This window comes from Symphalangus syndactylus, chromosome 10, assembly GCF_028878055.3.
Source record: "Symphalangus syndactylus isolate Jambi chromosome 10, NHGRI_mSymSyn1-v2.1_pri, whole genome shotgun sequence".
Classification (NCBI taxonomy): domain Eukaryota; kingdom Metazoa; phylum Chordata; class Mammalia; order Primates; family Hylobatidae; genus Symphalangus; species Symphalangus syndactylus.
This window is the reverse complement of record NC_072432.2, coordinates 62,739,777-62,759,369: the sequence shown is the minus strand read 5'-3', so window position 1 is coordinate 62,759,369 and position 19,593 is coordinate 62,739,777. Positions and strand designations below refer to the sequence as shown.

General features: G+C 34.3%; 1 protein-coding gene across 7 annotated transcripts in view; it reads right to left on the bottom strand.

The window, feature by feature from the left end:
- Positions 1-221: 221 nt before the first annotated feature.
- RCHY1 (ring finger and CHY zinc finger domain containing 1) overlaps positions 222-19,593 on the bottom strand; it is a 35,542-nt gene continuing 16,170 nt past the window's right edge. For 3 of the 7 annotated variants that reach the window (XM_055297320.2, XM_055297322.2, XM_055297323.2), the window contains 6 exons: positions 15,058-15,136; positions 12,847-12,891; positions 12,682-12,740; positions 12,569-12,595; positions 11,541-11,661; positions 222-3,733 (listed from right to left, as the gene is read on the bottom strand). In XM_055297320.2, the coding sequence (XP_055153295.1) occupies positions 3,605-3,733; positions 11,541-11,661; positions 12,569-12,595; positions 12,682-12,740; positions 12,847-12,891; positions 15,058-15,136 (460 nt within the window). In that variant the 3' untranslated portion in view covers positions 222-3,604. Of the gene's footprint in view, positions 3,734-11,540; positions 11,662-12,568; positions 12,596-12,681; positions 12,741-12,846; positions 12,892-15,057; positions 15,137-19,593 lie in introns of those variants that run through there. The other 4 variants (XM_055297324.2, XM_063610388.1, XM_055297321.2 and 1 more) reach the window with 2 other exon arrangements.

Here is a 19,593-nt window from a genome sequence, read left to right as displayed (position 1 = left end):
AAAAAAGGTGAACTCATAGAAGTAGAATGGTGGTTACCAGAGGCTGGGAGAGAGAAGTGGATGGGAAAAGGGGAGATGCTGATCAAAGCGTACAAAATATCAGTTAGACAAGAGGAATAAACTTTACTGATCTATTACACAGAATGGTGAGTATAATAAATAATGCATTGTACATTTCAAAAATATTGAGATTTTAAGTGTTGATTTACCACAAAAAATGGTATGAGGCAATAAATTTATTACATTGATTTAATCATTCTACACTGTAAACATGTATCAAAACATCACATTGTACTCCATATATAATATACACAATCATCAATTAAAATTTTAATAACAAAGGACAAAAGAAAAATAAAGTGGCATAGTTTTGAACAACTCCCATTTAAAATTAATTCATTTCAAATTAAACTATTCAACTAGCGAATACCTATTAAGTGCCAAGCACTTATAAAATAAGTTGGCTCTTTAGTACTTAGTAAATTTATTTTGATGCATGACCAAAATAAAAGGGAAATTTAACATGTATATCATATGAAAATAGGTTTTAGTGAAGAAATAAAAACTGAATTTGATTTTAAAATCTATGACACTATAAACAAACTACTACTTCAAACATAAGCTAAAGTTAATTCATACAGAGTTCTATGTACTGGTTAAGAAGACCCCAGAAACTAAGAAATGAACAACTTGATATACACTTATTTTTTTTTTTATACATACATCTTTAATGATAAAAGAAGCTGAGATGCTATGCACCAAAAAATTCGTAAGGGTATTGTTATTTTACTTTTTTCAAAAATAATACAAGTAAGCTATAGATACAAATTCTGTGGCAGGGCAACCTGACTTATTTCAGGAACAGATAATTCTAGTGTACTTAAGATCTGTCTAAGTATTTAACATTCTTGTAAGCGTTATAAAAAAGAATAGGAAAAGAATGAAGTTATCTGTTAAAATGTTAACAGTAGTTCTCTCTGAAAGAAGGGATTGTTCAGTTTTTTACCTTCTTACAGAGGTATAACCTATACTTATGAAATCAGAAAAAGAAAAAATATTTAAGGGTAAGATTATGTATTTTAAGTTTTGCATACTGAATGGTAAGGGATGTAGATTTTATTCTGATTGTGAATGAGAATTGTTGAAGGATTTTAATCATCGAGTTGACATGTCATGAACAAATACTTGAAGCAACTCTGGGTACCGAAGCCTAGAGACTTTGAGTGCATTTGAAAATTGCTTCAAGTACATGACTGGATAGCATAAACAAGTGATTGCATATGTACTCTGCATTATTTTGGACATGTTTGGATCCTAAGTTAAAGAATCAGATTGTGAAATAAGACTTTCTAACTAGAGTCACCTAAAAAATGAAAGGTTAATCTATCAAATCATGAGCTCTTCAATGATATAGATGACTAGCTGTGAGTGGTATTTTAGCAAAATGGAAGTTTAGGTCAAAAGCAATGTGGTAAAAGTGGGTTTGGAGTCAGACTTGGATCTGATTCCCAACTCCAACATATAGTGTCTGTTATTTACCCCCAATGTGTCATTTTAACCTCTAGACCTCAGCTTTCTTGTCTATGAGGACAAAACTTACCCCACAGAATCATTGTAGTAATTAATGCTAATGCATGACCCAGCACAGATGTTGAAAACAGAAGAGCCTTATTATTATATACTCACTCCTATTTAAAGATCCAATGATTCAATGATTAAAAACAGTAACATGATTGGTTTGGCAGAATAATACCAAACATAAAAAGTAACACATCTGGACCAAGCGCAGTGGCTCATGCCTGTAATCCCAGCCCTTGGAAGGCCAAGGTAGGAGAACTGCTTGAGCCCAGGAGTTCAAGACCAGCCTGGACAACACACTGAGACTCTGTTTCTACAAAACAATTAAAAATTAGCTGGGCATGGTGGCACACACCTGTAGTCCCAGCTACTCAGGAGGCTGAGATGGAAGGATCAGTTCAGCCCAGGAAGTCAAGGCTGCAGTGAGCTACAATCACTTCACTACACTCTAGCCTAAATGACAGAGCAAAACCACTTCAAAAAAAAAAGTATTAGATCTGGAAAACTAGTCTTTCCTTATCTGTATACTAATTGGTAATACCCAGGAACATCCTTTCCCAAATGAAGATCAGCACTGCTGCTCTGGCCAGGCCAAGGAAACAGATGAAGGGAAAGAACATAAGAAGAGTGGAATACAGAAGACAAGAAGGTGGGATAGAATAAAGATCTGAGTCCCAAACTGCTGCCTTTATCCAGGTGAATAAATTTCAACAAAAGAAGAAATAAATGTGCCAGAATTCTTAGGCTTTCTAGTTAAAAGGCTAACTTCCTTATTCACAGAAGATTCAAATAGCTCAAAGTTGGAAATACAACTGGTGCTCAACAGGTACTTATCAACTGGTAAGTGTACATTTTACTTCCGAGCCTAATGGTAAAGCTATTACAGAGATGATACTGTCAAACTCAGCTGGATCATCAAACATATTTGTTAACTTTGTTCCTGAAGTAAGAGTTATTCCACTACATAAGCCCAAAGAAGTATTATGAAATCAGAGATATTGCCAGGAATATCCCATGCCCTTCCCACTCATCCATCCCCTATTTTCACATGCTTAGGGAAGAAATATTCTATTCATTTACAGTAAGACATCCACTCCTTGCATAAAGAAAAATGAGTACATTGATCAAATATGATGAACACTAGAATGTAGTGCTGTGAGGACAAGGACTTTTATCTTTATTGTTCACTGTTGTCTCTACAGCATCTAGAAACATATCTGCCACATAGCAGTTGCTCAATAAATACTTGCTAAATGAAGGAATGAATGAATGACTCTTTGAAGAAATAATTTTGGGCAACCTAAAAAAAAAAGTTTTCAATGTTGATGTTTTTATTAAGGCTTTGGAAGAGTCTTATTATTTTACATAATAATTTTCCCAACTACTTTTACAGAATACCTCAAAAGAAAGAAAATTTCTTTTACATTATAGAACTGATGATACTGTCCTAATTGAGCCAAACATAGAAAACTTTGGAAAAAACTTTCTATAAAACAGTTTCAATATAATTTTATTAGCAGTTATTACATCAAAATTCACATTTAGAGGATCCAGGGGACTGTCTTAGAAAATTCTAAAGCGTATTTAATTAGGTTTTAACAGTAAGGGAGAACTTAATATAACACAGCCCTTAAAAAGTCAAGAATACTACTGAAAATTAAGTGCAGTTCTATCAAGAACTAGAAATGAACTGCGTGCGTAGTGTCACTTAAAGCAAAGTTTCATGAAAATATAATACCCTTCTATGAATGTATCAGTGGCAAACATCATTGGCTTCCAAAAAACTGACACTAAAGGAATTTCCAATCAAAACACAAGCACAGTGGCTTTCATTCAATATAGAGCTATGATAATTCTATCAAAAGACCCTAAATCCTTACATACTTGTAATATGATTTTATGCTGTGACACTAGTACAAAACACATCAACTCTAATGCATAGATGATGACACATGATAACATGATACCAAGGAAAGCCTTTCTCTATATCAGAAAATGCCAAGTTCTCCAGTACTGCGTAGGCTCATCATTGCTGATCCAGTGAAATTCTACGTCCTCCAGCTTGAGCAGTATTATAGGATTCACAAATCTTACATTTCATGCCTAATATATGAAACTGAACAGTGGATCGTCCATTACAGTCATTGCAGAGAATCTGGAAAAAGATTAATTCAAATTAACTATTTTAAACCTTATAAATACAAGTAGCATTGTCTGCTCATAATCCCTTGAAAACCATATTAAAGATGTGAAAATACATGCATAAGTCTAAACATTTCCAAAAGTAGAAATTTCTTTTTATTTTTTCACTGAAAACTCTAAAAAGCTATTAAGGTGGCTCTGAATTCAGAAAATGAAAAGGCAGATTTGAGCAAAAAAAAAGCTTATTTTAAAATAGTTTCCAAATATTAAATATTATAAATATTACAAGCAAGAAAATTAACCTAGGCATAATCAGATGAATACCTGATACTTATAATTCAAAATAACAACATGATTTCATTATTTTTCCATCAGAAATGTATCTCAGTTAATAAAACCAAAATTTTTACACAAATAATATTTTTGCTTATTTTTTAGGTTTAGTATACTGTTCCCTGTCTTCTCTGCCTTAGGAATGAATTAAATTCCAAAAAGAGTAGTTCCTAAAATTGAGTAAATAGAGAGGCTCTTCGCTCATCCCTACAATAACAATAAGATGCCGTTTAAGAATTAATTTCTTCTAGTGCTAAGAACCTGAAAAATAACAAAGGTGTTAACCTGAAAATCAATACATTACTATGCAAGAAAAGCACTAGTTTTTGAATAGTCACACTATAAGCAGAAAATTTCCAAATTTGCTCTAAATTATAATTTGGAAAATAATTATTTAAAAAATATGATCTAAATGGAGAAAGTGGATTAGTGGTTGCCTAGGCCTGGGGTGTTAGGGAATGACTGCTAATGGGTACGAGTGTTTCCTTTTTGGGATGATAAAAATGTTCTAAAATTGTGGTGATGTTTGTATAACTACATGAACATTTTAAAAAGCACCAAATTGTACAATTTAAATGAATGAACTGTATAATATGTGAATTGTATCTTAATGAAGCCATTATTTCAAAAAATTATCTACATGGAACATAGCACACTTCAGCCTCTAGTCAATCACATGATTATCGGTTAGTATTCCAAAAGTGATTTTTCATTGCCCTAACAATTTAATTATCCACATGAATTATGAAACACTCCAGTGTAAATAAAACAAAAAATAATTTTCATTTGGCTTTGCTACATGGTTTTTATCCTCCTATGCTGAAGTATCTGAAGATGTTCAGAAAATGTGTAATATAAACCAAAACTTATCTAGCCAGAAAACTAGGCTTTCTCATTCTAATCTAAAACTCAATATCATGTATGGCTGAGAAGAGACAGCAAACACATCTTAATTAAAGGAAAAAAGATGATCACTCTCCATAAGCCAAAAGGCACAGAAACAACCTTTTATGCTTTAGGTTGCAAGCTAATTGCAACCAAATAAAGAAAGTCAAGACCCTCCAAATCTATTCTGGTTCGGGGCTGCCTGATTCACAAATTGTTTCTCAATTAAGTTCTGTTAAATTTAATTTGTGTAAGGTTTTGCTTCAAACAGCTGGCAACAGAAGTGGGATTTGAAGTACAGCTTTCAGTGACCGCCAGGAGCACCAAGGGACCCAGTAAGGTACCTAACGTTAGGTCCTTTGTGTCCACTGCTCTCTCGCAGCCATTAGGAATCATGGTAAGTTCTCAGATTCTAAAGCTCTGCGGATTTGTGTTTTGAGCTATCCAAGTTTTTCTGAACACATTTTCTATCTGAACTGGATTCAGAAGTCGCAACAAAAACTGGACTGGGTCCAGGATCCAACTGCCTTGGATCTAGCTAAAGAACTCTTATGTCTGACTGGGTCAGGCAGAAGCACAGTAAATGGCAAAACAGCAGGGGGTGCAAATTTTGGCTTTTGGAAATTCACAGGGTTTTTTGTGTCCTGCCCTTTTCAATTCTTCTTCTTGCACGTTTAAGTAGGGAAAAATCACTGGTTAAGTTTACCAAGGAAATATGAGAGCCAAAGCCAAGATTCAAGGTGAAAATGGGATCCTTAATTTCTGAAGACCTGAGCAATCCACCTTCTGGCTCTGCCTACATTTACAAGTGTAAGTATTAGGCCCCAGAAGCAGCACTTTTTAAACATTTTATAGAAGGATAAAATGCCATTTGCTTATAGAAATGGCAAAACCTTACTAAAGGTAATTTAAAATTATAATGGAATGTCCCAAATGAACACTTAAAACTACACTTTAAGAAGTGCATTTGATGATGGCCATTAGGAGCTGTTAAAAACCAAACCAAAAAAAAAAAGTGCATTTGAAAATGAGGGCTCCCAAATTAGACTCAGCTAAGAATGCCTATTGAGTGAAGCTTCTAAAAATATTTCAATATTTTTATTGCCTTAAAAAAAGATGTTTTAAAAGGCAAATAAAAAGCTTAACTAACTGATAAGAGAAATTAAATCTACTAGCCTTTTGGCTTAGTTACTATACTGCCCTGAAGACTAAAAGAAAGCTAGCCTGGATAAAATGTTTATAAAATATAGGCCCTCAGGGCCAGGCGCGGTGGCTCAAGCCTGTAATCCCAGCACTTTGGGAGGCCGAGGCGGGTGGATCACGAGGTCAAGAGATCGAGACCATCCTGGCTAACACAGTGAAACCCCGTCTCTACTAAAAAATACAAAAAAAAAAATTAGCCGGGCGTGTTGGCGGGCGCCTGTGGTCCCAGCTACTCGGGAGGCTGAGGCAGGAGAATGGCGTGAACCCAGGAGGTGGAGGTTGTGGTGAGCCGAGATCGCGCCACTGCACTCCAGCCTGGGGGACAGAGAAAGACTCCGTCTCAAAAAAAATAAAAAATAAAAAAATAAAAATAAAAATAAAAATAAAAATAAAAATAAAATATAGGCCCTCAGGTAAAGCTGACTTGCCTCTTTTTCAGATCTATCCATACTGTGCCCAGGCATGGACATGGACACTAAGATACTTCTGTTTAATTTTTGAGTAAACTGCAAACAATAAAAAAGAACGCTTTCTTTCCCCTACTGTCTTAGTGGGCTCCACCCTGAACTCAGTAATTTTAGCTAAGAAACAGTAGTTAAATTTTTAAAAACCATCTATGGAACTAAAGTATACCTTTCTGGCATTCAACTGGCTATACTGAAGGCTATCCTGAAACCCTTTGGTAAAATCAATTTTTATCTATAAAGGAAATTTCCATTTGTAAAGGTGTCTGTCTGTGTACATTAGGAACTCTTATCACTATTTCAAATTTCCATAGTAAGTCATACCTTTGTTTAAGGTGACTGGCCATCTTGTCTTAACTTTTACTCACACCATTTTTTCCTTGGTTTGAGCAAATGATGGTACAATATTTACGTCTAAAGTCTTAGCTGTGTGCTTTTAAGATATACATTTTCTACCTTGTTTGACCTAAGAATTGGCCCTTTAGAAATGCATATTTAGGGCTGCCTAGCTAACAATTGCTTAGGGCAATGAAACAGGTTAATTGGAAAACTGATAGTCTGAATGGGGAATAGAAAAACTATTTAAAAGCCAGCAAATGAGAATCCTTTAGGAAAGCTCTAAGATCTGCTTCTGCCTGTGTCTGTATTCCTATAGGTGTTATGTGTATGTGATAACATTTGGTAAATAAAGCAGGTTTTTATATTGTTAGTAAATAGGAGTGGCTTCAGAGGTGTCTGTTGAATATAATTCAACACTTGCTTATTTGACTGTGAGCTTGTTTTGGGTTTTGAACCTCTAGATTCTGAAGTCTGGCTAGGTGAGGCCTGGGTACATGTTCTCAGTGCCTAGACCCGTAGCTACAAGGCAGAATCAAGCCCACTAGGGCTTCTTCTTCCCTGTCTTAGCTTTGCCTCCTGGCTATTCTGGGAGGGGTTCCATCCTCCAGGCATCATCTTTACAGCTCTGTCTTCTGTTCAAAGCTCTGTAAGTGGTATGTAAATTCAGGACTCAGGCTCTGCCCTTCATAGCCCTCCTGGTTGACATATGACTACTTGAGACTCAAGATGACTGGGAAAACATTAGAGAGGGTACACCTGTGTCCTAATTTCAATTTTTTTTCAGTAATTTAAAATCTTACAGTCATATGTTTAAGTAAATAATCATAAAACTTTTAAGTCATTTGTAAGTTAAAATGCTAAAACATTAATTATAAGTTTAAGTTTATATACTTTGGCATTTTATTTTTATATAGTATAGAAAAGCTAAATATATTTAGATATCTTAATAAATAATAATTTAAGGAAACATCCTTCCAAAAAATTAAAATGGCTTCCATCTATAAATACTGATACAAAACAGTTCAAAATTACTTCCTAGCGTTTTCACTGGAAATTAGGATTACTAAGAGTTAAAACCGTAGTTAATGTAATTAAAACTACTAGATGTAAGAAAAACAATTCCCTATATGGAGTGTAAAAACAAGCAAGATATACTTTTGGTGAGACAAGCTGCAAAGGCATGTGTTTAAAAAAATTCAGCTTTAGGAGGCCAAGGCGGGCAGATCACAAGGTCAGGAGTTTGAGACCAGCCTGGCCAATACGGTGAAACCCCATCTCTACTAAAAGTACAAAAATTAGCCGGGCGTGGTGGTACGCACTTGTAGTCCCAGCTACTCGGGAGGCTGAGGCAGAAGAATTGCTTAAACCCTGGAGGCGGAGGCTGCAGTGAGCCAAGATTGCTCCACTGCACTCCAGCCTGGGTGACAGAGCAAGACTCCGTCCAAAAAAAAAAATATGGTCTAGTTTGAAGTTGCTTAACGGTTGTTTCAAATTGAAGGAATAAAAAAGTGTAGGTTAAAATACAGAACGTTCAAAAGAAAGAATTTTAAAAGTTTATAAGGGAATATAAAAGATTTATGGAAATCTTACATGGTAAAAAACTGACAGATTGGATGGATTTGTTTATAAGGTTTTATTAAAATTAGCTTTAGTCCTAACAATACAAAGGTAAAATCTGGTTTTCTCTCTTGAACAAAGATTTCATGTAGTATTAATAAGACAGTAAAATATTTTTGTTTACTTTTTGGGGAAACTTCAAACAAAAAGAGGAGACAAGGGGAAACAGATTTTGTCTCCCGCTGTCTCAGGACTTTTGATTGTTTAGAAAACTTGAGTTTCAAAGAGTAAAGGTTTTTGCTTTTTAAAACCTGTTAATTCTCATATTGGCTAAATAAATGACTATTATTTTACAGTGACTTGTGATCCTATTTTGGTCAAGCGTTTTAAATCTTTGACACACTTGACAAGCTTCCCAAAATCAAATTTCAACTTCAAAATTAAGTCTTTTTTTTTTTTTTTTTTTTTTTTACCTCTAACTTTGGCATGCTACAAAGGGCTCCTGCAGCATCCAAAAGAGAGAAAAAAAGGATTTTTTGATCTGTTAAATTACATAGGAAGCACTGTCAAATAAGAAATGATATTTAACCTTTGTGTTATATTTTTATTAAGATTTATTCCAAAATTATATGAGATTCTAAAATTCTTCATGTCGGGGTATGTGCTATCAGTCTTAATTATGGTTACTGTGTTATTGCAGGCCACAGAAATAACCAATTTCCTTGCCAATCATGTCTTTAACTATAACCATTTTAAGTTGTTTCCACAGTTAACTGCTTAATTCTGATGCAGTTTCTCTGAAAATTAGACAAGCAAGCAAAATCCTACAGTACTGTGTCTTCAAGGAGGTTCATGAAAGGATGAAAAGGACCCTGACAAACTCTCTTAAATACAGACTTCTGACAACTTTAGGACTTGGACTGGATAACAATTCCTAGAACTCTAATGGAGAGACTGACTGGTTTATAAAACTGCTAACCCAAGCAGGATAAAAATTAATTGAATACCAAGAAAATACTTTGCCAGATTTTCACACTAAAGCAGTCAGTACTGAAATTGTTTAGATTTCAGTCTACTCCACAATCCAAGTCAAATTACCTATAATAACCCTTCAGTTATCAGTGGTAGGCACCTAACCTGGTATTTAAGAGGACACAAATCCAATGTTAAGCGTGGACTCATGGAGAACCTGGACAGCCACCTGGCCCTTCCTAAATCCTTAAAGCTTCCATTATTAAAAGTTCTGCATTCCAGCCAGGCAAGGTGGCTCATGCCTATAATCCCAGCACTTTGGGAGACCGACGCAGGCAGATCACGAGGTCAGGAGTTCGAGACCAGCGTGGCCAACATGGCAAAACACCGACTCTACTAAAAATACAAAAATTAGCCAGACGTGGTGGTGGGCACCTGTAACCCCAGCTACTCGGGAGGCTGAGGCAGGAGAATTGCTTGAACCCTGGAGGCAGAGGCTGCAGTGAGCCGAGACTGCCACTGCACTCCAGCCTGCACAACAAGAGCAAGACTCTGTCTAAAAAAAAAAAAAAAAAGTCTGCATTTCATGGCTCATCATGGAAAAGATAAAATATTCCAAATGTTATATGTATATATAAAATTTATATATATTGCTAAATTGCTAAAATAATTTATGACCAATGTTTGCTTTGTCAAAACCATAATCCTGGGAAGACAATCAAAACTTCAAGTACATTTCTGCTACCTGATGGGCCATTTAAGTATTTATAGAGGGATTACATTCAATTGTCATTTTGAGTGCACGTTTTCTGGTTGTATAGAAGGTATCCCAGGCAAGAGGGTTAACTCTATTACAGTACCTAAAAGGTTATTATAAAATGTGTTTCTCTCATGGGACATTCCTAGAGAAATCTCCAGTGACAGAGATACTTATTTCACTGGACAAGTTGTAAAATAGTTAAATGAGATATTACAGATACAATAGCATTAGGCAAAACGAACTGAATTGACTGGATTGCTTTGGTCAAAGATATTGCAGATTGATAGCAATCAGATCTACTTGGAGTGGAAAACGTAAGTTGACCCCTTACGAAATAATCACTGGAAGGCCTATATACCTAATAATAAATAGAACCTCATGTATCTTCCACTACCAAACTCTGATATGACTAAATGCCGCAAGGCTTTTATGCATTATGCCAAAGTATATTTTCACCAGGTAAAGAAAATTTTGATGGTCCAATGACTAAGAACAATCAAACCCTTCACAATCTAGAATCTGGAGATTGGGTCTCTGAGAACAACATCAGAGAAAGACTGCCTTTCCCACCTACACTAAAGCTTCTGGACTTTGAACTTTAGGTTCATTATCTCACAATTCAGAAGGGACTCTCCACACTCTTGGAACTGGACACCCATTAGAGACCTTAAGACAAAGTTAACCAGGAAAGTTTCTCCCCAGAAGCAAGCAGCATTTTAGCGTGGACAGTTTTCTCCCAAGATCATGAATCAAGACTTCTCTGTAATTATGACTCTTATCTCTCAATTTGTTCCTTGCTTATGATTCTGTGAACGACAGAAGTGAAAAGGGGGTCTCCTGTGTGCACTCCATAAAAATAAGTCTAAGATGGAATAAAAAGGGTAATAAACACTCACAACCAAAACGAAATCTCAAAAATCAGCAAATATGTTCTCCTGAAATAAAATGTAAAATAATTAAAAATAAAATGTACTTAAAAAGTCCCACCAGTGATCCAACCCTAGTCAGTTATATTACTGACTGACTGACTCTGGCAAGTAATATGTAAACAATTCAGAATAAAGTTTTTGCCTGCCATCTAGTGTTGGGAAAAACTACATAAAGGTATTCTTAAGACTTTTTTTTTCCTGATCTGAGCTACTTAACTAAAATTTAAAAATCATTTTGTGCTTTGCATTAATCATCACATTAGCATCTGTGTCAAACCAGTATATATATATATTTTTTTTTGGCAAATTCAAGCATGAGGGCAAAAATAAGAGTGGCAACAAGGAATCTGCAAAGTTTTAAGTACTGATTCTACTCACATCCACAGTCATATTCTGATATTCTGATGGCATAGGAGTCTGTGCTACTTCATCATCCAGCTGTCTCCAATACCTGGTCATATCTAAAGCAGAGTGCATACATAATGGACATCTGTAGCCTCTGAAAGAGATAGAAAAGGTTATTTTCCAAATATTAAACAAAGAATATATTAATTCAGGTATACAAGAAGATGCAAGCTAACTGCCACATGAACCATTCAAAACAGGCATTTTCCTCTACTTCAAGATAATCTCTTAGGAACCTGGCAACTTTCACACTATAAAACTTTTAAATTAATTCCTGTATACTTATTTAAAACTAAGTCTTTTTCCTCAGTACTCTAAAATGGAGAGGAATTAGTCCATATTCTTTGTAGAATACACTTCATATATTTTTATAAACTAATTAAGCTACTCCTTATCTAAACAACCTTAATTTCTTAATACACTCATGCAAAGAGACTGTATTTGTTTAAAATTTTCAGATATTATTTCCTTTCTAAAAATTTGAAAAAAGAATGCTCTCTCTAGCTCTTCACATTTTTGCTCATCAATCTGCAGAACCAAAATACAGTCTCCTCTTTTCAATTATTTTCATCTAATTTTAATATCCTTTCCATTAATAAAGTCTTAGCTTTAATAATCACTTCACCTACTTTCTTTTAGTTTACTATGCTTGGCCAACATAACAACCTAACAAATTTTTAGCAATATTCTTCAGCATTTTTACAACACTATAACTGCATCTTGCAAAAACTGCGCTTCCTGGTATATATGGCCAGAAAAAAAAGAGGTAACTATCTCAAATTGTGGGAGTAGACAAGGTTTAAGAGAAACATATGGCAAAAGTGTAGTTCTATATCCAAGACGCCTTGTCCAGTTTTAACAATATTCATCTACCCTACCCATTTCAATATAAATAGCCATGCCCAATACAGTATAAGTAACAATGTTTGTCCACCTCCCCACACCACACACACAAAAAAATCAAACATCTTACAATTATTTTTAAAATCCCAAACACTCACTCTTTTAACATTTCTTCATAACACGTTCTGAAAGAAAATATAAGATTATTTTAGTAAAACAAAAACTGTCTCCACTATTTTCAAACATCATTGAAAAAAAGATGTTACCTTACCTATGTAAAAGATGTCCACATGGCAAGACATGAGCAACAACACGGGATGTGTGAATGTCCTATAAAGCAAATAAATGTTAGTGCTTGTATGATGACAACATAAACATCCAAGTATTTTAAATTCAAGAGCTGAGACTTCCACAGTACAAAACATTTTAAGCCTACCTCCAAACATATGGGACAATTCTGTCGGGACACATTTTCAATACACTGTTTGAAAGAGAAATTCACATTAACAAAAGCTTAACTAGATTAAAATGTCAGGTATAACAGTATTAATAATAAAAATTAACAAAACCAACTTACTGAAAATAATAGCTAACATTAATATATGCTTTTTATATGTCAGAAAAGAGTTTTTTAATAGTTATTTAAATCTCACACTATTTCAGGCTTGGCATATTATCTGACACAATGAAAATGCTCAATAAACATTATTGAGATTACCTTCATTTCACAAATAAGGAAAGTGACTTAGGAATTCAAGACACTTACCCAAGATCCAAAGATAATAAGATTTGGAAACTTTGCATATTATGTATGTTTTGCTCCAAAGCCAGTGACCTAAATTAGTGGGCTCAATTACTTACTAATAATATTGGTAATAATAGTTCATATTATTGAAATATACTACATGCCATGTTCAGCACAGTACCTGTATAAGATCAATTAAATCTCACAATCCTAAATGAAATAGGCTATGATTGTTATACCATTTTACAGTTAAAGCAGTGGAGCCCTAGAGAAGCTAAGTAACTTCCAAAGTCACACATTAATAAGAGGCAGAATTAAACTGGAGCTCCAGCAGGCTAACTTCAGAGCCAGAGTTCTTAATTTGACAAGATGTAATGTCTGATTAAATCCAAGGAGGTAAGGGAAAGCACTGTGCCATGGAAGACTCCCAGGTTTTTAATGGAAGCACTTAATAGATGGCAGGACCACTTAGTAATACAGACAATAAAAGATAACTGAAAAACAACATAACAAAAAAACCGTAACCAAAAAATAGATATAAGTTTTTGAAAGATGACAGTATAGTGGGGAGAAAAACCCTCAAAATAATAAGCTTAATAGTAAGTTTAAAAATCTAGACTGTAATCCTAGCTCTGCTATTTACCAGCCCTTGAGATTTTGGACTAGCCACCGCTTTAGTCTTACGTTTCTTATTTATAAAATAAAATTAATACATATTTCATTTGATTCTAAAGTGCACCTCACACATACATTTTAACATCCCCGCAATTACAACATATCTGATCATCAATGGCATCTCTGAGTTGATGGAATGTAAATGCTGAGGTGAGGATGCAATGAATTAGTGTGTGCACACACACTACACATGCTTTGGAAACCAGGACATCATAGAAATGTAATCTATAAGATACTACTAATTCCTGGCTATCTCCATTAGCATAGCTTGCCATCACCCCAAACTCAAGTTTAAAAACCAAACTTAATCTTTTATCTTCAAAAAATTTACAATCTACTAATCAAGTACCTTAAGCTAAGGCTGAAAATCTTCAGAGTCATCTTTACTCTGCCTCATTCTTTTTCCTTAATACCATTACCACATCATATATGTTCATTATTCATCTCAATTTTCCTCACCACTTTACTATTCAGGCCAAGTTCTAGCTAATATTATATTTCTGCAATAACTTCTTATCCTTATCTTCTATCAAACCTACTATACTGCTAAGTAAATGATTTCAGTCTCTTTCCAATTAATGTCTATCTGTCTCTCTCTCTCTCAACAGCTACAATGTTGCTACTTACACTGTTCTCCCTTACCTGGAATTTCCTATACTTGAACAAGTATGATTTACACTTCACTTTACACCAATCCTCCATTCTCTTAATTAAATTCTTACAGTAGATAGAATCAGTAATATAATGTAATACTTTATTAGATTTTTTTTTAAATAATGAAAAAGGGCCTGGGATTGTGACATAATTCCTACATCCAGATTTAAATATGTATGTCTTAATTATAAAAAGAAACAGTAAAATATTTTCTGAATTTTCTTAGAATGTTGTGCTAATTAGGTTACACCATTCAGTATTTCTCCTGTTTTAAAGCTATTCTTAAAAGCAGTACCAATGGTAAGAATCCACAAACCAACCTGGAAGTTGTCAACATTATGCTAGTAAGTGATATAAGCATTCTTACACTATAGAGAAGAAAAGGAACTATAGATCAGCTATTCTGAAGTACATATTTTAAAATATCTACTTGTTAATACTGCTTTTCAAAAAAGCAATATAGTTGCACTGGGAAATACATGAAAATTAGCATGCTTCCAAAACATATTAGAAGTTAAGCTTGTTTCAAAAACACTGTAATACTTTAAAAATTATACAAACTAAATTATATACCTTGTGTCTTCCTTGAAGATTCATAGCTAGGCATAAGTTACATTTCAAACAATGGAAAAAATCTTCCTTTGGACCAATCCTAGCAAAACACATGAAAACCAAAAGATTAGATTATTTTTTACTACAGTCATGATTTGTTCATTATGTAAAACACAGTTTAGTCTCTGTAAAAAAAATTTCCAGCTACAATGGAGAATATGGGATAAACCCCTATCTCCCCAACATCCCTCTCCAAATGTAAGCACTATACACAGAGTGGTATCTACCCTTCTAGGCCTTTTTTTTCTTTTTCTATGAAATTGCAAAAAGAGAGAAACACAGACACACACACACACTTCGGGTTTGATTTCTTACATTAATGGATTCTTTCTACAGATGCCGTTCTGCAACTTTTTTTCACTTAATATATTCTGAGGATTTTGTCTGTCTACACAGAACCACTTCATTCTTCTTAATAGCTACATTAATGGCATGGATGTATACTAATTTTTTTAAATATTCCCTCATAAAGATCATAATTTATGATCTTTAGTTGCTACAATGATACAGTAAACATCCTTGTCCAGACATCATTTAGTTCACATGTTGATTATTTTTTACAAGATTCCTAGAAGTGAAACCACTGAGTCAGAAGATGTTGCAACATTAATTGTGATACTGCCAAACTGACCTCCAAATAGACAGTACCAATTTATACTTCCACCAACACTGCATGAGAGTAAACATGTTCCCCACACTTTGGCTAACATGGTTACTTGTATTATAGACAAACGAAAGATGTCATTTTAATTTGCATTTTTCAAATTATGAGACAGGGACTGTACATTAATGTTTGTGAACTACTTGGATTTCTGCGGATTGTCTGTTCATATGCTCTGTCCATTTTTCTACTGAAGTATTTGTTTTTAACCAATTTACAGGTAAAAAATATATCATGAATATTAGTTTTTTATTTATATAATGAATATCAATGTTTTCATTTGCATGTATTATACTTCTATATCATCAATATCAATTTTTTATTTGCATATTTTATATTTACTTTTCTGGTCTGTAATTTCTCTTAACTTTGTCATATGGCCATTTTTAATTACTATGTAGTAAAAAGTCATCAATATTTTCCTGTATAGCTTATGCTTTCTGTCTCTTGCTTAGGAAACTTTTGTAACCTATAGATCATAAACAGACTCTCCTATGTAGACTTCTAGTACTTACAGCTTTTCATTTTTATATTTTTCTTTAATCCATTTGAAATTTGCTATATATGGCAAAGGTTAGATTGCTACTTGTCTGTAAATTTCTATTCTCCACTTCCTACAATAATAGGGTATTTAGCTAGGCACTGAGCTATTCAGAACTGTCCTGAATAGACTATTTTCCAACATACCTGGAGGTTGGGAACAGAAGAGATACATGAAAATTCTGCATTGTGCCCTCAGGAGGAAAAATATGCCTTCCCTTCACCTAACTGTAGCCTTTCTACAGACCAGAATATGAGGAATTTTAGACTACAGAGACAAGAAAATATCTTATGGGTGACAAGGCAAAAAACAAGAACAGCCTGAGTTCCTGTTTAGCTACACAACTCAGATTTTCCATGAGAAATGAACTTCTGCCTTTCTTGAACCACCATTACTTTGGGTTTCTGTCACAAGACACTAAATCCATATTCTAATGAATACAGTTTGAAGAGTCCATTTTTGGTTTCCAAATGGATAATCAATTATCTTAATACTACCCTTTCCTGATTTAAAATGTCACTTTTGCCATAAATTCATATGTATAAATATTTGTCTGTGTATATACACACACACACACACACACACACACTCTATGTTTGTCCATTTATCTATTCGTCTATTCCTGCACAAATAGCAAACTATTTTAATTACTATAGCTTTATCATGTTTTGATATGTGGAATGGCAATCCACTCTTCATTGTCCTTCCTTCAAAATTTACTCAGCTATTGTGAATTTTCTCTTACAAATGAACTTTAGAATAGCCTGTCAAACTCTGTAAGGAAAATTCTGCAGGGACATTTCCACTACTGCCAAAGATAGAATAACCGAGATCAGATCTACCTTCCCATCTGAAACAATAATGACAAAAGACAGAATAATGAAACAGCAGTTTCACTGAACATCAGACAACAACACAGAGTGATCTGTGAGAGACAAGAAACAAAGTAAGTGAGCCCTAAAATTGCTCGTCTATTGCCTGGAGAGTCTTGAGGCCAGGACAGATTAGAAGAACTAAGGGTGAGACAGAAAGACATCATGATTGAAATGATGAGCTGAGGGAGTCTAGAGAAACCAAGACAGATTCATAGGACAGAGCATCAGATAGGAGAGAGCTGCACAGAGAAACCTCTGAAATATTTAGTAGGATACATATCAGCACATGGGTGTCAGAAAACTACCCAAAGCCAGGGAAACAACCTTCTAAAGAACGAGAATAACAGTACTACTCACACATAGCTAGGAACAGTGCCTGATCCCACCAAACAGACTGGGGAAACTCATAATTCACAGGCTCCGGGTAGAGTATTCAGAAGGATATTGCCTCAATAGTGGAGAACAGCCCTGGGATAAGCCCTTCTGTAGATCTACCTAACAAATTAGAAAAGTAAATCCCAGAAAGTCTAAACTGTTTCCAAGTAACTTAACTGCATCTCAAAACAAAGCTCAAGAAGATTTATAGGAATACAAAAATACCCAGCATTAAACATGATAAAAAGAAAAATCACATCTGATATCCAACCCACAATAACCAGAAAACAAAGAGGCAGAAAAACACAATCTAAAATGAGAAGAATAATCAATCAATCAACCCAGAACGGACACAGATGTTAGAATTAATACAGGGCATTAAAAGTTATTATAACTGTATACTATTACATTAAAAAAGTATTAAATATGGAAAATATGTTTAAAGACCCAGATCAAACTTCTAGACATAAAAACTACAATGTCTGAGATTTTAAAATACACTGATGAAATTAATGGCAAGTTTGATATTGCTAACAAAAAGGTTAGTCAACCTGAAGGCACAGTAATAGAAACTATCTGAAATGAAATAGGAAGAAAAGGGAATTTTTAAAAAATGACAGAGCATGAGTAAGCTGTGAGACAACTTCAAGCAACCTAACATACATGTGTTCAGTTGAGCCTAACGCTGCCTCCTACATATTTGAAGATCGTCCTAAAAGGCTTTGCTGTACATAGTTAACTGTAACCTAACCGGATGTGTTTACATATAGTAACCTACTCTTATACCAATCAATCACCAAGTTTCATCCAATCACAGGCAGTCCTCTGTTCAAACTGTGTTCAAATAAGGCAAATGCTGAGCTGTAACCAATCCAGCTGTTTCCGTACCTCACTCATTTTCTGTCTGTCACTTTCCTTTGTCTGTCCATAAATCCTCTCTGACCACATGGCAGAGCCAAGGTTGGTCTGAACCTATTATCATTTTGGGGCTACCCAACTTGCAAATCATTCTTTGCTCAATTAAACTCAGTTAAGTTTAATTTGTCTTAAGTTTTTCTTTTAACACATGCAATTGGAGATCCCTAAGGTAGGAAGCAGAAGAAGAGGACTGAAAAAACATCTGAAATAGTAATAGCCAAAACTTTCCTGAAATTAATGAAAAAAACTATAAACCAACGGATTCAAAAAGCTCAACAAACCCTAAGCACAAGCAACATGAAGAAAACTATACAATGGAACGTCATAATCTAATTGTCAAAACCAGAGACAAAGAAAAAAATCTTAAAAGCAGCCATTTTGAAAGAAAGAAAAGAAAAGACACGCACAGAAAAAAAATAAATACGACTGGATTACCCCCGGGACAGACTTCACAAACTCAAAATTGGTAAAAGGAAAGAAATAATAAAGAGCAAAGCAGAAAAAAATGAGAGTGAGACTAAAAACACAATACAAAAGACCAATAAAACAAAAGCTGGTGTTTTTGAAAAGATAAAATCAAAAAAAATTTAATAGACTACAAAAAAAAGAAAACCAGAAACAAAAGAGAAGACATAAGAACTCAGACCACAGAAATACAAAGACAGATACTATTATGAACAATTATTTGACCACAAATTGGAAAACCTAGAATAGATAAATTCCTGGACACATCCAACCTTCTGAGATTGAACCAAGAAAATACCTCAATAAGCCAGTAACAAGTAATGAGACTGAAGCCATGACAAAAAGTTTCACATCAAAGAAAAGCCCACAACCTGATGGCTTCACTGCTGAATTATGGCAAACATTTAAAGAAAGGAAGGAAGGAAGAGAAAGAAAAGAAATCCTAAAATTTATATGGAGCCACAAAAGACCCTGAATAGTCAAAGCAATCCTGAGCAAAAAAAAAAAACAAAACTAGAGAGGCTTCACACTACCTAACTTCAAAATATACTACAAAGCTATTGTAATCAAATCAGCATGGTACTGGCATAAAAAGAGACAAATAGACCAATTATACAGAACAGAGAACCCACATATAAATGAATGCACTTACGGCTAACTCA